This window comes from Dama dama, chromosome 28 (assembly GCF_033118175.1).
Source record: "Dama dama isolate Ldn47 chromosome 28, ASM3311817v1, whole genome shotgun sequence".
NCBI classification, from domain to species: domain Eukaryota; kingdom Metazoa; phylum Chordata; class Mammalia; order Artiodactyla; family Cervidae; genus Dama; species Dama dama.
The window spans coordinates 31,003,209-31,030,931 of NC_083708.1; the positions used below are offsets into that span (position 1 = coordinate 31,003,209).

The 27,723-nt window shown below is 40.2% G+C and overlaps 1 protein-coding gene across 1 annotated transcript in view; it reads left to right on the top strand.

The window, feature by feature from the left end:
* Positions 1-9,478: 9,478 nt before the first annotated feature.
* Positions 9,479-27,723, top strand: part of MAN1A1 (mannosidase alpha class 1A member 1) — a 170,062-nt gene continuing 151,817 nt past the window's right edge. The window contains exons 1-2 of the mRNA XM_061131881.1: positions 9,479-9,729; positions 9,942-10,809. Of these exons, the coding sequence (XP_060987864.1) occupies positions 10,189-10,809 (621 nt within the window). The 5' untranslated portion in view covers positions 9,479-9,729; positions 9,942-10,188. The remainder of the gene's footprint in view (positions 9,730-9,941; positions 10,810-27,723) is intronic.

A 27,723-nucleotide genomic window follows, 5' to 3' on the forward strand; every position in this document is an offset into this window, starting at 1 on the left:
TTATCTCTTCAAGTCATAAAATTCAAACATATATATACCAGAAATCTGAAAGGTCATTGTTGGCCTTCTCTAGCCAAGCTTTCTGCCTGAATTGTTCTTTTCCTGCTTCTTCAAGCACTGAGCAGTAATAACACTTTCCTTACATTCAGACTCTGCCATCATTCATATTTTCTCAAGTTTAAGAAATATAAAGTTGATTCTTTCATAAACCTTTTGGTCCTGTTTAAAAAGAGTGGGGAGACACTGTAGGACTCTCTCCCTACAAAACCTGGGGCTCTTTCCCCCACTTTTCCTCTGGTGGATATTACTATTGGTACACATGAAAGTTTTTTTCCCATTTTACTTTTTTAAATTGAAATATAGCTGATTTACAACATTGTGTTTCTGCCGCACAACAATGAGACTCAGCTATATGTATACATATAGTCCTCCCCCAAAGCCTTCCTCCACCCCCACTCCCCCATCCCACCCCTAAGGGTCATCACAGAGCACCGAGTGAGCTCCCTGTGCTATACAGAAGATTCCCACTAGTGTTCCATTTTACACATGGTGGTGTATTAGAGATACCAAGGGAACATTTCATGCAAAGATGGGCTCAATAAAGGACAGAAATGGTAGGGACCTAACAGAAGCAGAAGATATTAAGAGGTGGCAAGAATACACAGAAGAACTGTACAAAAAGGATCTTCACGACCCAGATAATCACAATGGTGTGATCACTCACCTAGAGTCAGACATTCTGGAATGCAAAGTCAAGTGGGCCTTAGAAAGCATCATTACAAACAAAGCTAGTGGAGGTGATGGAATTCCAGTTGGGCTAGTTCAAATCCTGAAAGATGATGCTGTGAAAGTGCTGCATTCAATATGCCAGCAAATTTGGAAAACTCAGCAGTGGCCACAGGACTGGAAAAAGTCAGTTTTCATTCCAATCCCAAAGAAAGGCCATGCCAAAGAATGCTCAAACTATTGCACAATTGCACTCATCTCACACACTAGTAAAGTAATGCTCAAAATTCTCCAAGCCAGGCTTCAGCAATACGTGAACCGTGAACTTCCAGATGTTCAAGCTGGTTTTAGAAAAGGCCAAGGAACCAGAGATCAAATTGCCAACATCCGCTGGATCAATGAAAAAGCAAGAGAGTTCCAGAAAAACATCTATTTCTGTTTTGTTGACTATGCCAAAGCCTTTGACTGTGTGGATCACAATAAACTGTGGAAAATTCTTAAAGAGATGAGAATACCAGACCACCTGACCTGCCTCTTGAGAAACCTGTATGCAGGTCAGGAAGCAACAGTTAGAGCTGGACATGAAACAACAGACTGGTTCCAAGTAGGAAAAGGAGTACATCAAGACTATATATTGTCACCCTGCTTGTTTAACTTATATGCAGAGTACATCATGAGAAATGCTGGTCTGCATAAGCTGGAATCAAGATTGCCGGGAGAAATATCAATAAACTCAGATATGCAGATGACACCACCCTTATGGCAGAAAATGAAGAGGAACTAAAAAGCCTCTTGAGGAAAGTGAAAGAGGAGAGTGAAAAAGTTGGCTTAAAGCTCAACATTCAGAAAACTAAGATCATGGCATCTGGTCCCATCACCTCGGAAATAGATGGGGAAACAGTGGAAACAGTGTCAGACTTTATTTTTTGGGGCTCCAAAATCACTGCAGATGGTGATTGCAGCCATGAAATTAAAAGACGCGTACTCCTTGGAAGCAAAGTTATGACCAACCTAGACAGCATATTAAAAAGCAGAGACATGACTTTGCCAACAAACGTCTGTCTCATCAAGGCTATGGTTTTTCCAGTGGTCATGTATGAATGTGAGAGTTGGACTGTGAAGAAAGCTGAGTGCCAAAAAACTGATGCTTTTGAACTGTGGTGTTGGAGAAGACTCTTGAGAGTCCCTTGGACTGCAAGGCGATCCAACCAGTGCATCCTAAAGATCAGTCTTGGGTGTTCATTGGAAGGACTGATGTTGAAGCTGAAACTCCAATACTTTGGCCACCTCACACGAAGAGTTGACTGATTGGAAAAGACCCTGATGCTGGCAGGGATTGGGGGCAGGAGGAGAAGGGGACGACAGAAGATGAGATGGTTGGATGGCATCACTGACTCAATGGACTTAAGTTTGAGTAAACTCTGGGAGTTGGTGATGGACAGGGAGGCCTGGTGTGCTGCAATTCATGGGATCACAAAGAGTTGGACACAACTGAGCGACTGAACTGAACTGAGTGTCAGTTCAGTTCAGTTCAGTCGCTCAGTCATGTGTGACTCTTTGCAACCCCATGGACTGCAGCACGCCAGGCTTCCCTGTCCATCACCAACTCCCAGAGTTTACTCAAACTCATGTCCATTGAGTCAGTGATGCCATCCAGCCGTCTCATCCTCTGTCATCCCCTTCTCTTCCTGCCTTCAATCTTCCTCAGCATCAGGGTCTTTTCCAATGAGTCAGTTCTTCGCATCACGTGGCCACAGTATTAGAGTTTCAGCTTCAACATCAGTCCTTCCAATGAATATTCAGGACTGATTTCCTTTAGGATTGACTAGTTGGATCGCCTTGCAGTCCAAGGGACTCTCAAGAGTCTTCTCCAACACCACAGTTCAAAAGCATCAATTCTTCAGTGCTCAGCTTTCTTTATAGCCCAACTCTCACATATATACATGACCGCTGAAAAAACCATAGCCTTGATGAGACAGACCTTTGTTGGCAAAGTAATGTCTCTGCTTTTTAATATGCTGTCTAGGTTGGTCATAACTTTCCTTCCAAGGAGCAAGCATCTTTTAATTTCATGGCTGCAGTCACCAACTGCAGTGATTTTGGAGCCCCAAAAAATAAAGTCTGTCACTGTTTCCCCATCTATTCACCGTGAAGTGATGGAACCAGATTCCATGATCTTAGTTTTCTCAATTTTGAGTTTTAGGCCAACACTTCACTCTCCTTTTTGACTTTCACCAAGATGCTCTTTAGTTCTTCACTTTCTGCCATAAGTGTAGTGTCATCTGCATATCTGAAGTTATTGATATTTCTCCCGGAAATCTTGACTCCAGCTTGTGCCTCATCCAGTCCAGTGTTTCTCATGATGTACTCTGCATATAAGCTAAATAAGCAGGGTGACAATATAGTCTTGACGTACTTCTTTTCCTATTTGGAACCAGTTTCTTGTTCCATATTCAGTTGTAACTGTTGCTTCCTAACCTGCATACAGATTTCTCAAGAGGCACATCAGGTGGTCTGGTATTCTCATGTCTTTAAGAATTTTCCAGAGTTTGTTGAGGTCCACACAGTCAAAGGCTTTGGCATAGTCAACAAAACAGAAATAGATGTTTTTCTGGAACTCTCTTGCTTTTTCTATGATCCAATGGATGTTGGCAATTTGATCTCTGGTTCCTCTGCCTTTTCTAAATCCAGTTTGAACATCTGCAAGTTCACAGTTCTCTTACTGTTGAAGCCTGGCTTGGAGAATTTTGAGCATTACTTTAATAGCATGTTAGATGAGTGCAATTGTGCGGTAGTTTGAGCATTCTTTAGCATTGCCTTTCTTTGGGATTGGGATGAAAACTGACCTTTTCCAGTCCTATGGCTATTGTTGAGTTTTTCAAATTTGCTGGCATATTGAATGCAGCACTTTCACAGCATCATCTTTTTTTTTTCCATTTATTTTTATTAGTTGGAGGCTAACTACTTTACAATATTGTAGTGGTTTTTGCCATACATTGACATGAATCAGCCATGGATTTACATGTATTTCCCATCCCGATCCCTTGTCCCGCCTCCCTCCCAACCCCATCCTTCTGGGTCTTCCCAGTGCACCAGCCCTGAGCACTTGTCTCATGCATCCAACCTGGGCTGGTGATCTGTTTCACCCTTGATAATATACATGTTTCAATACTGTTCTCTCAAAACATCCCACCCTTGCCTTCTCCCACAGAGTCCAAAAGTCTATTCTGTACATCTGTCTCTTTTTCTGTTTTGCATATAGGGTTATCGTTACCATCTTTCTAAATTCCATATATATGCATTAGTATACTATATTGGTATTCATCTTTCTGGCTTACTTCACTCTGTATAATGGGCTCCAGTTTCATCCATCTCATTAGAACTGATTCAAATGAATTCTTTTTAATGGCTGAGTAATATTCCATTGTGTATATTTACCATAGCTTCCTTATCCATTCGTCTGCTAATGGGCATCTAGGTTGCTTCCATGTCCTGGCTATTATAAACAGTGTATAACATCATCTTTTAAGATTTCAAATAGTGCAACTGGAATTTCGTCACCTCAACTACCTTGTAGTGAAGCTTCCAAAGGCCCACTTGACTTTGCATTCGAGGATATCTGGCTCTTGGTGAGTGATCACAGCATCATGATTATTGGGTCGTGAAGATCTTTTTTGTATAGCTCTTCTGTGTATTCTTACCACCTGTTCTTAATATCTTTTGCTTCTGTTAGGTTCATACCATTTCTTTCCTTTATTGTACCCATCCCTGCATGAAATGTTCCCTTGGTATATCTAGTTTTCTTGAAGAAATCTCTAGACTTTCCCATTCTACTGTTTCCCTCTATTTCTTTGCATTGATCGCTGAGGAAGTCTTTCTTAGCACTCCTTGCTATTCTTTGGAACTCTGCTTTCAAATGGGTATATCTTTCCTTTTCTTCTTTGGTAGTATATATATGCCAATGATACTCTCTAAATTCATCCCACCCTCTCCTTCTCCCATCATGTCCACAAGTCCAGTGGATATTATTTAAATAGAAAATAAAGGTTTAAAAGTGACAACCATGTGAAGAACCACATAATCCAAAATTTCTTTCCGCCACCCTTTTCTGGTTCTTGCTTAGGAGAATCCTATAGACACTGTTCTTTTGCCACTAGTGACATTCAGTCAGTTCAGTCACTCAGTCGTGTCCGACTCTTTGCGACCCCATGAACTGCAGCACGCCAGGCCTCCCGGTCCATCACCAACTCCTGGAGTTTACCCAAACTCATTAGTTCCCTTTTTAGGAGAGGTGAGAAACTGAATTAAATTTCTTGAACGCTGTTGTGCCAGACACATTAGTTATATCACTTAATCTAAGAGCCACAACAATGTTATAGATGAAGAATGAGAGATACAGAAGATGGTTGACTTATCACCCATGGTCACACAGCCAAGGACATGCATGTCTTCTATAATAAATCACTCTCTCATTCAAACTCTTGCTCAATTACCTCAGGAAAACCTCTCCAGGAACTTGTTTATCTCTTTCAGTTCCTTTGTTAATCAAATCAAAAGAGAATAGAAACAAAACACCCTAAGGGTAGCACTAGCACTGGAAAGAAATCTACTTGGAGGAAAACTATACCTAAGAACTTCCACAAACCTTACAACCTTGCAAGTTAGTTTAGAATCTTCCTGAAACAATCATTATATTGCTGCTTCTTCCAGATAAATCTGTCCTGAGGCTCCAACAATCATGATAAATAAACACTTTCTAATTTAATCCTACTTTGATTACTAGCATTGCAACATTATTTTTTCCAACGTTTTATTGTCCCCTAGGGTTTCAGATCTTTATAGAGCAGACTAGTACCAAAGCACCGTTTAGAACTTTGTTTCTATAGAGAGAAATGCTCTAAAATTTCCAAGGGCTATGCCCAAACACTTCGTGGAACACAATGTTTTTAAGTTGGAAACTGCTAATATTGATGAAATGAGTTTTCAAAACAACAACATCTTTCAACAGGAGCACGCAGGGACAGAGGGGGCTCCTTGATTCAGCCTCTTACTCCTGCCCACCCCTCACCCAACCTTCGCCCCAAACACACACAAAGATGATTGAAGTTCTGTAAAAATAATCTACTACTGAAGCTGTTCCAAAGTAATCTGAGAAAAAAAAAAGGCCAGATATATGACTGCAACTCCTCAAATAATTAAGAATATTATTGATAGCTTATTTTAGACTTTGGTTTATTCTCATTATAATACATTTTCTGTAAAATTCAGCATTGCCCATTGAATTATTGAAATTTCAAGATTAATGTTCACAATGAACAATTTTTTTCATATTTATGTTTTGGTTTTTTAAAAATAAAAGTAAAAAGTTATTCTGAACTGGAATTTGAAGACAATTAGAAAATCAGCTTTAGGAAGATTTGTTTTTACTAAAAATTTAACTTGTTGGAACATCTTAGTATTAATTATTATACATATGTGTTAAATTCTTTCATTAGATTACATTATATTTTTAAATTAAACAACAAAGAATGTCAAAAAGATTCTTTCATAAACCAAGAAGCACCTCCTAGAAACTTCCTAGTCAGAAAAGTTTTTTGCAATTTAATTTTCGAGAACTTATAGCTTTACAAAAATATTTATTCACCACAGTTTTCATAAAAATATTGTCCCTTTTCCTTTGTAATCCTGTTTATAATTATCATTATATTTAATTTTAGCAAATCCATGTAAAAGTTAAACCTACCCTTTGCTAAAAATGTTATTTTAGAAACAGAGAAATTCAAGCAGTCAAATAAATTGGTGATTTTTTGTAATTTGGGGGGATGTCTCCAACCAAAATCAAGTTTTAAAAAATTAATTGATGCTAAAGATTTTATCTTGAAACAAATATTTTACAAATTGTCAAAGATACACAGATATAAGCTCTAGAAAAGGAAAAATTAAGAATTAAGTTTGTAAGCAAGCTCACAAGAAGTACAAGGGTGTCACTTCAGGACTAGCTGGCCACATAAGAAAACACAGCAAATACCTGAACAGAAAAACTGCACAAAATTACTAAGGTTGCTAAGTTTACATTAGACTATTCATGAGAAAACAGCAACTTTGTCACAATCATTGCATTCACAAAGATCAGATGTCTTCAGGTAGGCAAGGCAGGGAGTCTGAATTTACAGGAAGTAAATTTATTATTTGGAGACCAGAACAGTTTCCTTTATTTTTGCTATATATGAGGATACACAGTATTGTGATTCCAACTGTAAGAGTATGTATGGTTTTGAAATCAGGGCAAAGTCTTATATTTCACTTTTACAAAACATACATTTTTACTTATTGAACATTCTGTCCTCCTTCCTTACCATGAATACACATGGTTGGTTTTCAGGGGTTTAATGTGGTTGATTTAGTTGGTATGTCTCTTCAAATACCTTCTCTGTGAACTTTTTTTAAACTTGCTTTAGCCCAAATGTGAGCATTCCCACATGTTTTTCATTCTACCTAACACAGACTGGCACCCTTTAATATGTATCCCATAATCAACCACCCATGCTAATTTCTTGGTTTAACCAGTCATTAAAAGCAGGCTTCACTCTTAATAAATCTGTTTCATAAGAAAAACATATAGTAAGAAAGCAGTCTTAAAATAAGCTACATAAAGGTAAACACAAATAAATATAATAGTCACTGTAAAAGATTTAAACACAATATTGCTCAGTCAAGTCTGACTTTTTGCGACCCTATGGACTGTAACCCACCAAGATTCTCTGTCCATGGGATTCTCCAGGCAAGAATACTGGAATGGGTTGTCATTTTCTCCTCTAGGGGAATCTTCCCCACCCAAGGATTGAACCCACCTCTTCTGCTTCTCCTGCATTGCAGGCAAATTCTTTACCACTGGGCCACTGGAGAAGCCCTAAACACAATATAGATAAATAAAATTTAAGGTGTTTAGGGGAAAAAAATCATCTTTAAGTCCATACGCTAAATTTTAAATGTTCCCATTACAGGATATGAGTTAAACTCAAATTGGTTTGATATCAAAATTAAAGAAATAGCATTAGATTTATAACTTCCTTTCTTCATCACTTCAACATGCACGTAAAAGTAGATTTTATTGCTTCTCTGGAATACTTAGTAACATTAATCGTAATGTTTCTAAATAGTTTGTGGTTACAAGAAATAATTCAATAGTTGAAATAATAAAGCATTCCATAAAACATGACGATAAAGAGACAGACCTTAATTCCCAATGATTTAAACTTTCCAACCTATCTACAAGTTGTAGTTTGAAACAAAAATTACCCTTCCATTATTAAAAATAAAAATTATTGTTTTCTGTTTCAGTCCTTCTAAACTTTGTTACCCTGCTTGGATATGCTGCACTCTTCTGGGCATAGAATATCAGAGCAGTTATCAAAAAAAAAAAAAAGCCAGACAGTTGGTTTTATCGAACAGTAATTTCCCATTAACAAAAACTTTGGGTGTATGATTCATTTTACACAAAACAAATACTGTAATGATGGTTAAAATGAATACTAAAATGAAATCTGTAATAAGGATTTTTAATTTTAGATTTTCTCACACAGTCTAAATCCTGAGAACAACTATGCTGTGGACACCTTCCTGAAAGGTGTCAGCTGTTTCCTTTTTGCTAAAGACAACAAACAGAAATAGATCTAAAATCACCTTTCTAGAGAAGCATGCAGGATAGAAGGTAAGCCTGCTATATAAACCAGCTTTCAGAAATGGAAAATGGGAAATCAGTCAACTTTCTCCTCTCTGATAATCCTTTATTTGCAGAGCAACAGGGGAATTACAAACACATTTTGCAAAACTAATGCTGTCTAGAAGACAATCTCTGTTGGACCAAGTCCTTATTTCCCTGGAAGTAGTCAAATCCAAGTCAATTTCAACAACGTTGAAATTTATTACTTGAAGCTATGGCAGCATAAAACTTCTTCTTTAAGTGGAAAATATGACCAACTTGTATGAGGTAGGTGAATTTTGAAAGTGGGAGTGGGTGGGGGAGCTACACCACTTTTTTTTTTTAAGAGGGAGAGGATTCAGTCGAAGACTTCGGAGCAACCACAAAACCATTAAGCCTCTTAGGTGAAAGGATGTTCGACCAAAGAGCTCAAAAGCTGAGCTCAAGAGCTCTCCAAATCACAGCCTCTCATCAAGGGACTTTTGTGTTAACTGCTACCGAGCACTGGGGGAATCCCTGCTTTGGGTAAAGAAGAGTAACCACGCTTCATAGAGATCTGGCGATTCTTGGCAAGACCCCGTCCTTCTCGACGCTCCTGGACCGGGCCCCGCACGGCCAGGCGCAGGTCCGAGAGGGCAACAGGGAGGTCCTGCATCAGCCCAGGCGCCTCCCCCGCAACTCGAGACCAGCCACCCTCTAGGACCCGGGCCCGAGGCCGGACCAGGATAAAGTCCCGGACCCCGGGTCCCGCCCGCAGCCTCCGGCCCCTGGCCTCCACAGAGGGTCAGACTGCCCGGCTTTCCGCCGCCTCTCCCGCCCGCCTCGTGCCTCAGGGGCCCCAGCTACCCTCCCCGCCCCCGGCCGGGCCCCCACGAGGCTGCGCTTCCCGTAAACTCCCCTCCCGGCATGGCCCCCCTCCCTGCCTCGGTCCCGCCCCCGGGGGGCCCTGAGCGGCGCGTGATTGGCCCGGCCGCGCCGTCACTCTCCGGCCGCGTCACCGCCCTCGTTTCCGACCGCCCCGAGACCGGCAGTGGTGTTAGTGCTCGCGGGGCCGCGGCGGAGGGTGTCGCGCTACCCTGCTCGCGCCGACTCGCCCGCGGGTCGGCGCGCTAGCCCAGCCGCGCGGTGCTCGGGGCTGCGGGGAAGCACGCTCAGACGCCACCTGGGAAGCGGAGAGACAGCTGGTCCCAGCTTCGGGATGAGGAGCGGGCGAAGTTGACGAACCCCGCCACCGCCACCCCTGCGGCGCCTCTCCCGCGCTGCCCTCTGCAAGGAGGTGACCGCGCACGGCCCCACTCCAGGTGCGCGCGGGACACGCCACCCCCGAGACCCGCCAACTTCACCCCTAAGTCCAAAGCGTGGGTTCCGAGGGCGGTGCCGGCAGCCGGACTCCGGACTCCGTGCCGGGGGAGCTGTCCTGGCGGCTCTCGCGGTCGTCGGAGGGTGGAGACCGGTGGAAACTTTATCACCATCCTGGTTAATTACTGTGTTTTTACTGTTTCTCTCCCCGCAGGGGCTGCAGCGAGAGGTCTGTCGCGCTCGCGTCGTTTGCCAAAGGAGCCGCCTCGGGGAGAAGACTCTGAGGGGAGTTGTCTCCCCGGGGGATACCTGCAGCCCGGGCGGGGGATTTAGGCGGCCTGGATGCCCAGGACGCAGCCCCGCGGCCGCTGACGCCCGGCGGCGGCGAAGTTTGGCTGCTGAGCGGCGCGGCGCGAGGCCACTGGACAGCGGGCGACCCGGCGGCCGGGGCGGCGGGCGCGATGCCCGTGGGGGGCCTGTTGCCGCTCTTCAGTAGTCCGGCGGGCGGCGGCCTGGGCGGGGGGCTCGGAGGCGGCGGCGGCGGCAGCAGCGGCAGGAAGGGGTCGGGCCCCGCCGCCTTCCGCCTGACGGAGAAGTTCGTGCTGCTGTTGGTGTTCAGCGCCTTCATCACGCTCTGCTTCGGGGCGATCTTCTTCCTGCCCGACTCTTCCAAGCTGCTCAGCGGGGTCCTGTTCCACTCCAGCCCCGCCCTGCAGCCGGCCGCCGACCACAAGCCCGGACCCGGGGCGCGCGCCGAGGACGCGGCGGAGGGGCGCGCCCGGCGCGGCGAGGAGGACGCTCCGGGGGACCCCGCGGCCTCCCTAGAGGACAACTTGGCCAGGATCCGCGAAAACCACGAGCGGGCTCTGAGGGAAGCCAAGGAGACCCTGCAGAAGCTGCCCGAGGAGATCCAGAGAGACATCCTGATGGAGAAGGAGAAGGTGGCCCAGGACCAGCTGAGTAACAGGGCGGGGTTCAGAAGGCTACCCCCCGTGTACTTAGCACCCCAGAATACAATCGGGGCGATTGACCGGGAACCCGCCGACGCCGCCATCCGCGAGAAAAGGGAAAAGATCAAAGAGGTGAGTGCACCCAGCTAGAATCCCTCCAGACCCGCGGTGTTTTTCTGGGAAAAATGACAGACCTTTGAAACTCTTAACCGTGTGATATTACAGTGCTGGGGGCGGGGGAGGGCAGGTCTGTGACATTAGTGTGGGGAGACAGGGAGGTTTTCCACTTACACCAGATGCAGTGTCAGAGGCTCTTTGACTTCCCTTTTATTGTCAAAGTAGATGTGACCAATTAGGATCTGAGGTTGAATCTCGTTGTTTTTAACTTGCATGCTCGAGTGAGCACAAGCCACACGAAGTAGTGGGCAGATCCTGTGCAGACTTCCTCTTCCACTGGCCAATACGTGGTTAATCGTCCCTGAAAACAGCAACAGTGAAGGTCCCAAACAGCCTTCTACTAAAGCTTGGAGGTGGGTTTGGAATGAAGCTTCAATGTAAACGCAAAGCATCAATCACGCATCAACAGAAATGTTTCAACAGCAAGCCAGCCCAGCCCGCGTTCAGTCACGTGGCCCCATTCCGCCAGGTGGCATCCTGTGTGTACTTACAGACTATAAAGGTGAAACTTGAGAACTTGTTATCATAGGGAGCACACGGTTGTTTACTTTTCACAAAATGAAAAAAAAAAAAAAATGCAAAAAGCCAGACTACTGTGTTTTGAATTTCTCGTGTAGCTAGAAAAAGAGTATTCCATGTGATGCAACAGGTTTTCCTCCACAGCAGCACAATGATGACAGACTTAATCTCGGGCAAACATGGACTTTGTTAAGTCTTTCATAATTTCTTTCCTGTAATTTTCAGTTGGAACTTGAAACATCTGGTCAGTTTGTGCTTAGCTTGAAGCTGAAGAGGACCTTCAAAATCATTTCAGACTATCGTTTTAAAAATGAACATTGAAGGGCCCAGAGCCCCAGAATCAGTTAGTGACTGAGTCAGGACTTGAAGCCCAGACTTCTTGTCACCAGGCTGTCTGTGGACAAGGCTTCTTTCTCAGCTACTCTTCCCTGTGAAACTATACCATTCTAAATTTTTGCACAGTGCAACAACTGTAGGAACCATGTTAAAAGCATGTTATCCCAAATTTTGAATTTCTGAAATACACGATGAATTTTCTTTTTTCTTTTTTTTTTTTTAAAGTTTCACAGTGTTTGAAAATAAATGCTGTGTTTTGACATTGGGCCAGGTACTCAGGAAAGGAAGCTTCCTTATTCCCCCGCCGCCCCCCCCCCCCCCTTTTCAGAGCATAAAAAGAGTTTTGAGGTTGTGAAGAGGTACTTAGCTAAGTGGCTGCAGATTGGAGGTAGCTTGATCATTGTAGAATTTGTGATTTTAATATGACGACCAGATAAATTTGGTTAAGCTGTAACTGAGCAAGTTAAGGTGGACTTGGGTCCTTGCAGTTTACGCTAGGCAGAGTGCCTTCAGTCATCCCTCCCGCACCGTAGCCCATCAGCCTTTGTACTATGAGACCCTTCCTAAGGCATAGAACCTTCCCAGACTTGGCGGAAGTGGATTGTATTCCCTGTGACAACTTCTGTCTAGCAGTTTTCCTTCTCCATGAAACTCTTCTCCACTCTCCAGGAAGGTGGAAAAAAGCTCTGCTTTCACCAGTCATCTCCCTCTCCTTTTCATCTCTCAGCCTCCTTGAAAATATCCCACCAAAACCTACAGATAAATTAGCCCCAAATCTGTATCTGCTTATGTTTTCCTTAAGTTTGAAGCAGTGTAATTCACGTTTCATGCCTCTGAATTCCTATGAGCTGACAGTTAGTGCAGATCACAATTGTCCCAGGATATTATTTTAAATATTATAGATCCATGGATGTGAAAAAGCTATTGGTGCCGATTAGGACTGAGTAAAAGTGCATTTAGACCAGAAGCACTGGGACAGTAGCTGTCAATTGAGGACAGAATATTAACATTATGTGTTTGTCACGTATCTCTTGCTATTAGATCGACCGTTATCTTTGTAGATCAAAAGGTTTTAATTAACCATGTAAAGGAAATTTATATAGCCTTCTGTATCAGTGTGATACTAACATCTTTGTACCTACATGTTTTGAAACTGCCCAGTCTTGCATAAAGTGGTGGAACTAAATGGATTCTTTAAAATTTCATGTTGTGGTGAGAACCAAGGCCTGTGGGGGTGGGGTGGGGGTAGAAAACCAGCATGATTAGCTTCAGTGTTTAGTCAAAGACTAATGGGAAGAAATGGATTATGGTTTTTCATCAGATTAGTTCAGGCAGATGTGTTCCTTTGTAAACCAAAAAAAAAAAGTTAACTCATGCTATTATAAAACTGTTCTGTAAACATTCAGTTTTAGAGAGGGAAGAGTGGTTGCCCATTATAAATGGACTTCAGCTTGATACATTTAGATTCAGTTTCAGGTACCATGTATGCCTTGTCATGAACCAATGGATCTTCGCCTTGATCTTGATTTTTATTGTTCCTGTTTTTTCTAGTTCTTTTTATTTACTTAGGTTCTCTATCACACCTGGAGGTACTAACAGTTAGAGGTAAAATTTAGAAAGTATTGATATAAGCAAGTCTTCTAACATATTGGGAGTTTGGACTATAATTTCTGAGCCCAACTTTCATTTTGTAAATTTGGTTTAAAAACAGCCAGTGGTCTTTTCTTATATTGCCAACACAGTTGTGTTACTGGTATTGTGGTAAATTTTTTTAAAATTTGTGTTAAGGGGAAACAGTCTTTAATTTCAAATAGGATGTTTATTGCCTAGCACCCTTCACAAAAGGTGCTAGCTACATGCTTTCTAGAATACTGACTGGAAGGATAGTAAATATTTGTCATAAAACTTAAAATTGAAATTAAGACAGCCCCCCACCCCATGAAAACTTCATAAATAAATCAACTTTGGGACTTCTGTGACATTTATAATACACACATAGTATGTATTCCCACGAGGCTGATCTTTTTAAAATTGTGCTCAAGTTGCCCTTAACTTTAAAAAGCAAATGAAACACAGAAGTGAAAGAGCAGCATGGAATTTTTAGAAAAATAGTAATTTCTTTTTCTACCCCAACATTTTTAAAAAATCAGGAAGCTTTTAGGGGGAATCTACCCAAAGCATCTACACTGTCCTTTAGAATTAGAGCCTTAATCCTAATTTAGAACATGAACTTTCCCCCCCAGTTCTGTGTAATTATGGGGAGGGTCTCTGAGTAATAGTGCCTGAAGATGGTCAAACTATCAATGTGATCCCTCACTTCTTAGATTGGAACCCCCACCAGTCTAAATGGGATAGGAGTGGGGAGGCTGACAGCCAGCTTTGGGTCTATCAAGTATGGTTTTAGGACCAGTTAACTGTTGGGTCATAGTTTTCTTCTCTAGGTTTCTCAAAACAGGCCTTCGTTTTTAATTCCAGAACTGTTACATAATTATAAGCTGAAAGAAAATTTTCATATTGATAGCTAATGGTGAAGATATATTTTTATGCCTGACAAACTAGCCTTAGGTTGTTCATGAATCTGTAATTTATGTTAACTACTGACAATTAACTTTTATTAAAAATCAGACATAGGAATAATCTACCTTGACATATTAAAACAAGACATTTTTATTTGGAAACTTATTTGTATGAGTAGTAGTGTGGAAAATAATACTTGCAAATTAATAAAGGCCACAATTTGAAGACCTGACTCTGAAGGAGCTTGGATGCCCTTGGGTTACCTTGCCTGTTCAACTCACCAAGTTCTGAAACACACCAGACATTGAACAGGAACAAATGCAAGATTTCCCCACTCTTAGAACCTTCCTCAGAGCGGGTAGGTCATGGAGCATTTGTAAAAATTTCTTTAACAAGTAAATGAATAAATTAAGATTTCAGCAGTGTAAGTATTAGAATAGGTGCTGAGTGTTGAACATTAATATATGTACAAAAGCAGGAAAAGATTGTTAATGGATAATCAGTTATGCTCAGCTTAATTTTCTGTAAGCTATTGATAATTTGTTTGGGAGGAGTATTTTTCTCTTACTGGGTAACTTAACATTCATATAAAGGAGCTCTATATAGGATCTAGAACCTAGTTAATTCTGTGGAAAAGAGGTTAAAAAATGCATTTTCAAGTAAATGCATCTTTATTTCTTGGGTGAGCTAATAAACTACTTTGAGAAATTTGTGCTGATGATTCACATTTGTAAAAAGTATCTTTGGATAAGTGAATTTGTTGGACTTCAGCAGCTTAGTTAACTGATTTGTATTAAATTATGTAATAAGCTATGGTTATACAAATTCATTGTCAGGGCGAGATTAAAGCATGGGTCTAAAGGTCAGACAGGAGGAAACCCAACAGGTCAGTGTGAGTGATGAGGGTAATATATGCATGGGTAGATCAGCACTGCATAGGACCCTTGTATCTCATAACCCAGTAGAGAACCTGTGGCCTTTTAAGTCCTTTATAACCTGCAAAACCACAAAAATGTGTTTGTCAAAGGTGAGTTTTGGTTGGTCACAATAGGAGTAGCCCCTCTGCTGGGCTCCGTGGATACCATGACTTGCATTTACCCTAAGGGGACAGAAATGATAAAGGACAAGCCAGTGTTTGGTATTGTAAGAAAGAGATTCTTTCTTTGGGGAAACTAAGTCTTGACTTTTCCCTCAATGTTCTTTGTCTAATGTCTTGTATAGTGTTAAATAATTGAGCTACCTTTAGTCCCCCACCCTTTACCACTAAATATGTTTAAAGGTCCTTTAAACAAGTCTGCCAAATTTTTTCCTATTACCAAAAAATGCTATAAAAATAACTCTGATTTTTAAAAGTAAACATGCAGTTCAGTTCAGTCATTCAGTTGTATCAGACTGTTTGCAATCGCATGGACTGCAGCACACCAGGCTTCCCTGTCCATCACCAACTCCCGGAGACTTGCTCAAACTCATGTCCATCGAGTCAGTGATGCCATCCAACCATCTCATCTTCTGTCATGCCCTTCTCCTCTTGCCTTCAATCTTTCCCATGTGCTCTAAGCCATAAAATATTCTATCTGAATGAGACTTTAGAGATAGCTACAATAAAGGCAGCTGAGATACAAAGATTGCCCTGAAAATAATTTTGGTAGTTAGTGGTAGCATTCCTGGGTGAATGTTGCTCATTATCCGGACATGACTTGACTCCTAAGTAAAATATCAAGGAGGTGTATAAATTGACTCTCACATTCATTATTTGCAGACACTAATGTCAAGTAACTGAAAAACATGTACAATCCTGCAGTATTATAACTTTAGTCTCATATGAATTAACATTAACTATTGTAATTTAAAAAAAGATCTTACTAGGGGCATGGTTAAGAAGGCCTCTTCCTTTTAAAACCATCTTGGGAAATCTGATGACATCTTTTTCTCCTTATGAAGATCCCTGCAGGGGAACAGAGGCATTAACAATTATTCAATTGGGCATTCTTTACAAAGAGACCTGGGGGAGAAATTTAAAAAAAAAAAAGAGGAAAGGGGTGTTACCAGCGTGGGAGAGTTCTTTCAAACTGTAAATGTAGGTGCTCTTTTGACATTGCACAATGCATAACAGAAGAATTGAAAGTTAACCTGAAGAAGTATATTTTTTCTTTTCTAAATTGTGAAAGGAGGATAACACATTTACAGGAGACTTGGAAAATAAAGAGCAATTATATATAGTTCCACTATGTATTATAATTATTTTTAAAAATAGATAAATTAAGATTTTTAGTTGGAGTTTCAGTATCAGACTCTCAAAAATTAATAGAATGGATAGACAGAAAATTAGAAGGATATAGTAGACCTGAAAAAGCACTATGAATCAATTCAACGTAATTAAGATTTATATAATTTTCACACAACAGGGTACAAATTCTATTCTAGTTCCCATAGACTATAAACCTGGAGACACTGGGACATATCCAGGGACATAAAACAAGATGCAAAAATTTCATGGTCTAAAGATATTGAAATCATATAGTCTGTTCTCTTATCACTATGGAATTATGTTAGAAATCAATATCAAAAGATATTTGAAAATAACCCACCTATTTTCATGTGCAATGTGAGAGTTACCAAAAGTGATCTTTACTTAGCCATTGAAGCTTCAATAAAGTTATAAGATTGAAAAAATGAAGGCGGTGATTACAGAGAAAAAGGATTTAAATGAGAAATTAATATCAAAATGAAAAATTAATATAAGAAATACTTAAAAACCCCATGTATTTGGAAATTAAATGTCTATTTTTAAATAAGTGTATCAAAGAAACCATAACGAGGGAAATTAGAAAATATTTGTGACAGAATAAAAATGAAAAGAGAAGTTATCAGAATTTGTTGTATGCAGCTGAAGCTGCTCAATGCAACTAAATGCAATATGAAATCTTGTATAAGGTATGAAAACAAATAATGGACACTAACATAAAATTTTTGAAATTTGAACAAAATCTTCACTTTATAATACAATATGATACAGTAATACTATATCACATGTTACTTTCCTGGTTTTTTTCTTTTTGCAACATAGTATTTATATTTTTAGAATTAGAAGTTTCAAGCCTCATTCAGAAAAAAATTTTTTTTTAAAAATCACCAAGATAATAAGCTTTCTAGACTGTTAGCAGTGATACTAGCTGCCAGAATAAATGGAACTATATCAAAGAATATAAATTAGAAATCTAGCACTCTGTTCATAGTCAAACAAGTAGAATCAAAATGTAAATTTTTTCACATGGCAAAAATTCATAGTTTTCTAAAATAAATATATTGTACATGCTATTTATATACATATATGTATACAAAAGCTTTTCTGTTACACTTGATAAAGGCTTGAGAAAGAATAACCAAAAAAAAAGAGATGGAGAAATTGGAAAACATAAAATAGGAGCACTGAATGTGAAATAGAAAAAAATGAAACAAACTAGATAGAACTAAAAGATAATCATATAGTCCTGTAGTTTTAAACATGGCTGCTCATTAGAATCAGGTCTGGAGCTTTGAAGAAAAAAGAATACCTGTGCATTTGTATTTTTCAAAATATTCCAAGATAATTCTAATGTGCATCTGGATTTAAAAAGCAATTACAGGTTTTTCTCTTAAATGGTAGTTTTGGTGATATAGAATGTTACTGTTTTCTGTTGATATGGGCTTCCTGGGCGTTGCTGGTGATAAAGAATCTGCCTGCCAATGCAGAAGATGCAAGAGATGTGGGCTCGATCCCTGAGTCAGGAAGATCTCCTGGAGGAGGAAATGGCAACCTGCTCCAGTGTTCTTGCCTGGAAAATTCCATGGACAGAGGAGGCTGGCAGGCTACAGTTCATAGAGTCACAAAAAATGGGACGTGAGTGAGCAGCTGAGCACACAGTCATAATACAGTGGTATTAAATGAATAATAGTTACATAATCACAGTAGTAAAAGATGTTTATCAGTTTTCACAGTCAATAACCAGACCAAAAAAAAAAAAGATAATTACAGTTGCAAGCCATAATGGAAACATGATTAACCTAACAATATAAAATAATTTCATACAATTTGTGGGGTTCATCTACCCAGCCAGTCTGTGTCTTTTGGTTGGTACATTTAATCCATTTACATTTAAGGTAATTATCAATATGTATGATCCTGTTAGCATTTTATTAATTGTTTGGGGTTTATTTTCTGTAGGTCTTTTCCTTCTCTGTGTTTCCTGCCTAGAGAAGTCCCTTTAGCATTCATTGTAAAGCTGGTTTGGTGATGCTGAATTCTCTTAGCTTTCGCTTGTCTGTAAAAGCTTTTGATTTCCCCATCAGATCTGAATCAGAGTCTTGCTGGGTAGAGTATTCTTGGTTGTAGGTTCTTCCCTTTCATCGCTTTCAATATATCATGCCATTCCCTGAAGGAGTATATATTTTTAAAAGTAGACATATATTTAATAGTAGCACTTATCTGTGGGATTCATGAGTATGACAAAAATGAAGCAGGCTCGCAGGTATAGAGAACAAACTAGTGGTTACCAGTGATGAGAGGGAAGGGGGAGGGGGAAATCTAGGGATAGGGAATTAAGAGATGCAAACTATTAGGTATGAAATAAGCTGCAAGGAGATATTATGTAACATGAGGTATATAACCAACATTTTATAATAACAATACATGGAGTATAACCTTTAAAAATTGTGAATCACTATATTGTTCACTTATAACTTATATAATTTTGCACATTAACTATACTTACCTTAAAAAAACAAAAAGTAGACATACATTTAAAAAGCACCAATCTGGGGTCTCTTTGTTATAGGAGCACACAATTCTCTTCACCCAAGAAGGTCCTGGAGAGTCTCCGGATGCTTTTACCTGCCCCTGCTACATTCATTTGTAGCAACATGGTGTGGTGAGAAGGGCTAGTTTTGGAGTCAGACAAGTTGGGCCTGAATCTGGCTTTTACCGTGTACTAGTTGTTGTGACCTTAAGCAAGTTGCTTAATCTGTCAGAGCTTCAGTTTTCTTATTTGTAAAATGGCAGTAATAATTAAGTATGCGCTTTCTTGTATCAGAAAGCTTAAATGTGGGCATCCACACAAAGCACTTAAAATGGTATTATTATTATACATGGGTTTTGCCCAGGTGACACCGGTGGTAAAGAACTCACCTGCCAGTGCAGGAGACATTAGAGACCCGGGTTCGATCCCTGGGTCAGGAAGATCCCCTGGAGTAGGAAATGGCAACCCACTCTAGTATTCTTGACAGGGAAGCCCCATGGACAACGGAGCCTGGAGAGACCATGGGGTTACAGAGCGTCAGACGTGACTGAAGTGACTTAGCACACATTATTATAAAGCATAGGGAGTGTATAATCAGTGGTGCTTGCTGTTATTACTGTTAGCAGTCGCTACCTGAAGCCATCAAGCCAATATTACATTGTTTCAGATACTGTTTAATGCATCAGGAAAGTGGGTAATGATGTTTCAAAAAGTTATCAAAAACAGTTCAGAGTAGGTTTGCTTAAAGGGTACATTTCCAGTTCAGGATGATCTTTCCAGACAGCTAGAATTTTACTGTGCTGCCGTCAACTCTGATTTTCTCACGTTCCTGCCAAGTCCAAAAAACTTTCGGTGTCCTTAAAAATTGCATACTTTTTCAGCTTCTCTACTTCAAAATATGTGTGAAAGAATTCATTTGTCTCTTTCTCACAGTCTCATGTGCTTCTTCCTGAAGTACCATCTTCTCAGAATGAGCACAGTTCTTGAGTTGCCTCCTTAAGCCTTGAAATTGTTCTCCAAGGTAGAGAAGAAGAGGGATTAAGTAAAATGCATTTTAACCTGTTTTGTCTTTGGAGGAATATTTTTAAGAAGTGCAAAGAAAATTATTTTAGGTTTAGCACAAATGTATGTAATTATGATCAATTCTATAATCAGATCTCAGTGTGTTACCTGGTAGTCAAAATTCACATAAATCAGCTCTAGTTTGTAACTCACAGATCTTGGCCTTTTTGAGAGCTAAGGTATCCGGCCCAGAAGGACTTCAGAGATCCTGAAGCCCATACTCACTTTACATATGAAAAATAGGGTTCTGTGAGCCGAGAGCTCCTGAGATTCCCCAAGTGCATTTACTATTGAGCTGGGAACTGCCTCTTAGTTCTCAGGCCGGCTCTGCCTGTGATATCTTGACTCTAATGAGAACATATGCTCTGGAGGCTGGCTGGCCCGGCCCTCCCTCCTCTTCAGCCCTGAATAGCAGGCCAGCAGCTAGAAACCCCGCCGAGAGTATCCTAGAAGGAGATGGAAGATCTTTGCTTGGTGAGGTATTGCCTGAGAAAGCAGTCCTGGCTAGTTCCTTCGCTCTGCAGAAAGCAGAGGCGCTGCCCCACCCCCACTGAGGCCTGATAAAGACTTCTGTGATCATTAGATACTTGAAAGAAAACCAAATGAGATTAAGGCTTAAGAGCATTTAGAAGTCACAGCCCTCATTTCTGTCATGAACACTCTGGCAGTTGCTTTAGGCGCCTTAGAGCCCGGCAGACCTGTAGATAATCCAGACTAGAGATGATGAAATTAAAAAGCCCGTGTAGCCTTTGAATTTGCTTGACTTTTGTAACTATCAGTAGAACGCCACCCTCACTTCCTTTTTAAAAACTGTCAGTCTCTTAGTCTCCCTCCCTCTTAAGCTTAGCAGCAACCTGGTCCCTCATTTGCTCTGATACACTCTGGTTCCCCTTGTTCTGCATCCTTCCATACAATGATACTCAGGCATACTGTATTAACTTTTATTTGCATTTTTCATGTAATTATTAGTCTGTCTCCCATGCAACTGTCCGGTCTCCAGTCTCTAGTATGAAGGTGCTTAGTATGAGAGGGGGCCTGTAAAGGGAGGGGATAAAAACGTGGTCAAGGGCGCCAAGCTCTGCAGAGATCCTCTGTCCATGAAATTCTTCAGGCAAGCGTACTGGAGTGGGTCACTATTCCCTTCTCCAGGGGATCTTCCCAACCCAGGTATCAAACCTGATCTCCTGCATTGCAGGCAGATTCTTTACCATCTGAGCCACCAAGGAAGCTCAATAATACAGCACACTACACCCTAAAACAACCTTTGTTGCAACGCTAGTGGGGATAGCTGTTTGCCTAGGCCAGGAGTTTATGAGAGAAGGTGCAGCAGTAATAATGATGGACCGGTGAGTAACTGTGGTTGAGACGTGAAGCTGGGCCATCCAGAGACCATGAGCTGTAGCTGGGATCTTCGTACCTGTCAAATCCTCCTTCATGGAAAGGTCTTTGTAAAGTCCTATGAAGAGCACTTGTTTCTTTTTTTTTTAATTTTTTTTTTTTTTCAGTTTTTTTCCCCTGTTTCTTCTAAGGGATGAGAGGATTCAGACACAGGAGGCCAGGACTCGTGGCCCACACTCGGGATGGCCACCTCCACCTTCTCTGAGCTGATGCTCGGGGCAAGATTAACTCTAGTTCCTCTTTCACAAGAATATGTGCTGCAGCCACTAAAAGATTGCGTTTCCTCACTGTCTGTCTGTCTGTTGGGCCACAAAAGGATAGACCTGTGGAACGATGAAGGCAGCATAGGGTGTATACCTGGTCTCAGAAATCTCATTCTCAGCTGCCTGAAATTTCACCATCACTGCCTCCCTTTCAATCATGTATTACTTCTTAAAGGCTCCTGTTAAAACGATATCACTAAATTTGCCCAGCAGAAATTATTATTCTTTGAGATTTATCTTAGCAAGTGTGAGAATGGGTTTGTAAAACAAGCAAGGATCTTCCACTGTATTATTTCGTTGTAAAGTAATACTAGCTTAGGAAAGAACATTTTGAAAGTACACAGGACTAGAAAAAAGGGGGGGGAAATTCTTCGTAGATCAATCACTCAGTCACAAGCAGTGTCAACACTTCCCACCCCAACATATTGGTTATTTTTTCTCACAATTAAAACCACACTATGGATACATATTTTAAAAAATTTTTCTTTTAAAGTATCATTTTATGATAGCATAATATATGAAATAGAAGCATCGTAGTTTATTTAACTCTCCCCTGGGACCTAAACATTTAGATTATTTCCAGTTTTTTGTTTTTATCTTAGGCTGAGATAAACATGTTTGTCCATTAAGATTCCGGCTGACTTTTCATTGCCCTCACCCCATAAGTAGGATTTCTAACCTTAAATTTCTAATAGGGGAAATGAATAGGTCAAAGACTCGTAGAACATTTTGAGGGGTGATTTTTCTTATACTTCCACCTGTAATGTAATGAACCTAGTCTTGACTCTTTCTGATTTTCATGGGTGATGAAACAGTATCGCGTGTATTTAATTTACCCTTCTTTGAGCAGCACTTTTCCCTGTGTTGGTTGACTAGTTGGATTTCCTCATTGTGAAATGTACAGGACAAGGAAGTTTTTAAAGGAGCAGGGTTGGGAATGAAGACAGAGCTTGGAGACCTAAGAAGTGGGACATCAGAGAAGATGGATCTAACCAGCTGGCTAGAGACATATGGGCTCCCGAAGGAGGCACAGTCCTGAAAGGCAATAGTCAGCATTTTATTTAAAAAAACAACAACAAAATATGCTTCTTTCCTGGGCTGGATCCCTAGAATTATAAGTACTCTTTACTGATATGAGTATCTGCCAAGCACACTAGAACAGCCCACTTTCGGTCAGCCAAGACCCAGCCAGCCAACTCCCATTGGCTCATCTTCATTGTTATCATTGGGTTTTTGCATCAGATATTTGAGGAAGATGCTGGGGAAAGAGGGAGGGAATCCTCTTTTTTTAGAATTTATTAGGATGGCTTCCTAATATTTTAAGATCATAATTGAAGCTCAAAAATAATCCAGATAGAATTTCAGAAGTGACTTCCCGCAGCACCCCCCCCGCCCCGCCCCCACCAAGTGGTTCCAGAAAATGGCAAGTCTTACAAAGCTGAATTCTTACAGAAGAAAAATTAACCAAAGGAAAATTGTTGATAAAATGTCAAAGCAACATAGATATTTATGTTTGAAGGAGCAGGCTGATCTTTTATATATTAGAGGCCTTTGGTGACTTAAGTACGACAAATCTGCATTTTGTCTAAGGTATTTTATTTTAGAATAAAAGCAAAGCATGATTTGTTTATGAAGTGTAGGCTTTGGGTTTCTTTCTTTCTTTTTTTTGGCCAATTTCTTCAAATAAATGTGTTTTTAGCTGTGCTTTTTTGATATAGTGAGGAGCTGCACATCTCAAAATGTATTTATATTCTAACCTTGATTAGTTCATAAAAGTCGTCCAAATGCCAGAACTGTTTAAATTTCGCTTTGAGTTAACATGGTGAATAACGATGGACATAAACGTACTGTATTATTTTTATAAATTGTGGTTTGAGATGATAGTAATTTTAGACTGTTTAGGATGCTGTTCTCTAAGACGTGTTATTTTTGTAGTCAACTAGCAGTGTGGAATGTTATAATGTATCTAGTCAACTACAAGTTTTCATCTCATGATTAGAACTGCAGGTTTTCATCTCATGATTAGAACTACAAGTTTTCATCTCATGATTAGAAGTGCTTCAGCAGTCCATGTTGTGATTTCAAGAGTTAGCCTGAGTCAGCAATTCTATAAGGCATTCTTAGTAAGTTTATGTAGTAAGAAATGTAGTTTATAATTGACATGTATTTAATATGTTGTATATGTTCACTCATATTAAGTGTTTCGCTATTCTTCATTATTTAATTCTCCTATGGCTTAGTTAGGCTTCCAAGGTGGTACAGTGGTAAAGAACCCACCTGCCAATGCAGGAAACACAGGTTCTATCCCTGGGTCAGAAAGATCCTTTGGAGTAGGAAATTGCAACCTACTCCAGCATTCTTGCATGAAAACTCCCATGGACAGAGGAGCCTGGCGGGCTACAGTCCATGGGGTCACAGAGAGCTGGATACGGCTGAGCAGCCGAGCACGCACACACACAGGGCTCGCTTAACTTAGAATGTGTGATGAAGGAAAAAAAGCAGGTGGGGTGGGACAGGTGCAATTGGAGGAGCATAAAGAAATGAAGATGATTTATTAACTACTGTAGAAAAGCTGCTTTAGCAGTTAGGGTGAATAAAAATTATGATTTATTAAGTGTTCTGTTAGTAATAAGATACTGCAGAGGTTGGAAATACTCCTGTTTTCACTTACTCTGAGAGTGCAGAATCTTCGTGATGTTGGCTCTTCATCGCATGAATCTGCAGCAGGACTGTCGTGTTGAAAGCAGGACGAAGTGCTTCCCTGAATTCATCCACCTGAGCAGCTAGCCCTGGGCCTCACCCATAACAGAACCAGTAAATGTGTGTTGAATGAATACACCTTCTTTTTTTTTTTTTTTCTTTTTTTTCTGAATTCACCTTCTTAAACAAGCGTTCCAGGAGGAGTTGCTTCCCTAGTGGCTCCCTGGTAAAGAATCCATCTGCCAGCGAAGGAGATGCAGGTTTGATCCCTGGGTCAGGAAGATCCCCTGGAGTAGGAAATGGCAACTCACTCCAGTAGTCTTGCCTGGGGAATCCCATGGAGAGAGGAGCCTGGTGGGCTAGAGCCCACAGGGTCCCAGAGAGTCGGACATGACTTAGTGACTAAGCAACAACCACCAAGAGGGGTTACTTAGGTTAAGTGTGACACCCGACCCCATTTAACCATGTATTCCAAAAGTGGTATCCTTGCATCTTTGGAACCTTTGCTACCTGTTCTCAGGGGCTACAGGCCATTGGAGGGGAGACGTGATTTTTTAATAACAGTCAAAAGTCATACAGAAGCAGGTCTAGTAAATAAAGAGATTCATCAATATGGGAAACACCTTTTCTAGTTTTAAATAAGTTTTTAGAATGATTTATAAAGTAAAAAGCTATATTCATTTTCTCATGTGACTTGTAACTGGCTGTGAGGAGGTTCATAAAAAAATCTTTTAAGCAGATATAACATCACTGAAATAAATGTGGATACTCATAAGATTCTTTTGAAGGTCAACACTTGAATATAAAAAGTTCTCTTTTGCTTAAAAGTTAATCTACTTTATATTTAGAACCCAGTATTTTGTTTTTCAGGTCTGTGATTTTTAAATTAGGTAATCCTTGTTCATTTGTGTTCTTTTCTATCTAAAGTTGTGGACTAAATTTAATAAGAGCTGTCATTTTTCTTATATTTCAATTTTATACATTGGTACACCCTAATTAAATTTGGCGTGGATATTTTTTTCCCTATCCCTGCAAAAAATTTTGAGAGACAATGGTGTTTTTATAAATAGTGCTTACAGTATCACATTGAAATGAAAAGTCATGGGTTAGATATTATTTCCTCTAGAGAAGTTAGAATTTAATAAAACTTTCTCTGTAAGAGTTGTAGTATTTAGAGAAAGAACCTTACTCTTCTGTTTCCCAGTTAATGTTATATCTCCTAAAAAGTGTTATCTCATATAAATAATTGCATGGTAGAGGCTTTGTGAATTTCATGAATTTGCACATGGTCGCTTTTCCAATTCATTCTGCATATTAGATTCATCTTCCAAAAATATCCCTTCTCTCATGTTGCCCAGCTGAGAGGTTTTAGTGGGGTTCATTTCCTATGAAGCACTGATTGAAACTTTAGCCAGTTTAAAGTCACCTGGAAAGCACATTCACACTCAGATTGCAAGTTGTTGCTTGCAAAATTTTTAATTCACTAGATCTGGGTGGGCCACACAGAATTTGCATTTTTAACATATTCCTGTGGGTGATGCTGATACTTCTGGTCCCTTGACTAAAGTTTAAAAAACATTGTTCTAGCTGGCATTCATTATCTCCTACAAATCTAGCTCTGTTTGCTGGAGTCACATCCCTTAAATTAGGAAGGATTCTGTGTTTGCTGAAAAGCAAAACTTGCATAGTTACTGTCTCCAAACCACACCCTATTTTATCCTTCTCAAATGGAGTGTCTTTTCATTTTCTCAAATTCTATGCCACCAAGAAGCTCTCTCACATTCCCAACTTTTACTGGTCTCTGCTATCTCCAGAATCGCATGGCTTTGATTGTTTCTGTCATTGACCTGTGTGTTGCTAATTTCGTGGGCTTGGTTATCTTCCAGCTAGGTCTAAACTCCTCCTCTGTATGGAGACACCTTTTTTTATTGCATAGGTTCATGGTCCAGAATTTAACAGTGGAAGACAATGTGTCGTAAATACAACCAAAATGAGAAACAAGTATATCACCAAAATCCTTTACAATCTACTCAGATGGTGAGGCATGATGGCAGAGTAGAAACCCTTCTGAGCTTCCCTTTCCACCTGTGAAATGGAAATGACCGGTCGTTCCCTTTTGCAGATTTCTTCTAAGAATTAAAGTAGAAGATGAATCTCTATATGATTCCTGGTACATAGCATTAGTCAATAATAGTATTTACTGGCAAGTAGTGATTGATTCAAGGAATAGGTTGAGAAAAGAGGTTGTTGGTGAGAACTGGTTTTGAGATGCTACTTCCAGGAAAGAAAAGGAAGCTTGAACTGCAGTGTTGCTGTGTTAACCCATAGCTTGTATTTTCTTAGATGTTACTGCCAAAATCCTTGCTTCCTGTGGTGGGAAAGAAAGCATTCTTTTCCTCTTTTCAATTGTTATCTCACAGAAGTGTGATACTCAAGCTTAGGAAAACCAGAGAGAGGGCGTCCATTCATCAGTGGCCAGTTGCCTCTGGTTTCCTGGTTTGGTGTCTCACAAACACTCAGATTTGCGGGGAGGAAAAAAGGCGGGGGAGAAGAATGAAATCTAAAATGCCTTAAGGGCATAGAAAGAAATGTTTTGTGAGCGGAAGGAGCTGAAAATGTTTCATTCAGAGATAGCTACGGGTATAAATTTAGCTCAATAATTAGGCATATGGTGCTTTCATTTAGAAAGTATCTACACCCTATGTGATAAGATTCGTTGATTATTAGAGCTGCTGCAGCTTTAACTACATCAGCAGCAGAGATTCCTAGAGCATTTAGAACAAGAATTGAAGAGTGAAATGGAAAACGGAATTAATAACTTGTTCCTGGTTAGTTTTAATCTGCTGTTTATTAACTTTGTAGTTTATGCCTGGAGGATTAGATTTGGAAACAGAACACCAGCTAGTGTTCTTAAAGTTTACTTTTTTTAATTGGAACATTATATTAAAGACTTTCTGAAGAGTGTTTTGGCTGAATTTAGTTTTAACATAAGTGGTGATGTCTAAGTTCTAATGATTCAACCTAAAACAATAGAGAACTTTTGATCTATGATATCTATAAGTTTTTTAATGTTAGATTTTCAAAGCAGAATTTGTTTAATAAAAACAATTAAGAAGTAAAGGTATGCTTGTTTGTCATGAGTTTATTTACTCTACTTTTTTTTCTAGCTGTCCTTTTTTCATGCCACCCCCACCCCCTAGCCCATCTGTTTTTCCATATCTTAGAATTTAAACCTGTTTGCCATTGGTAGAAAGGAAAATAGGAAAAGTTAAAATCAAAAGGCATTTGCATTACCCATG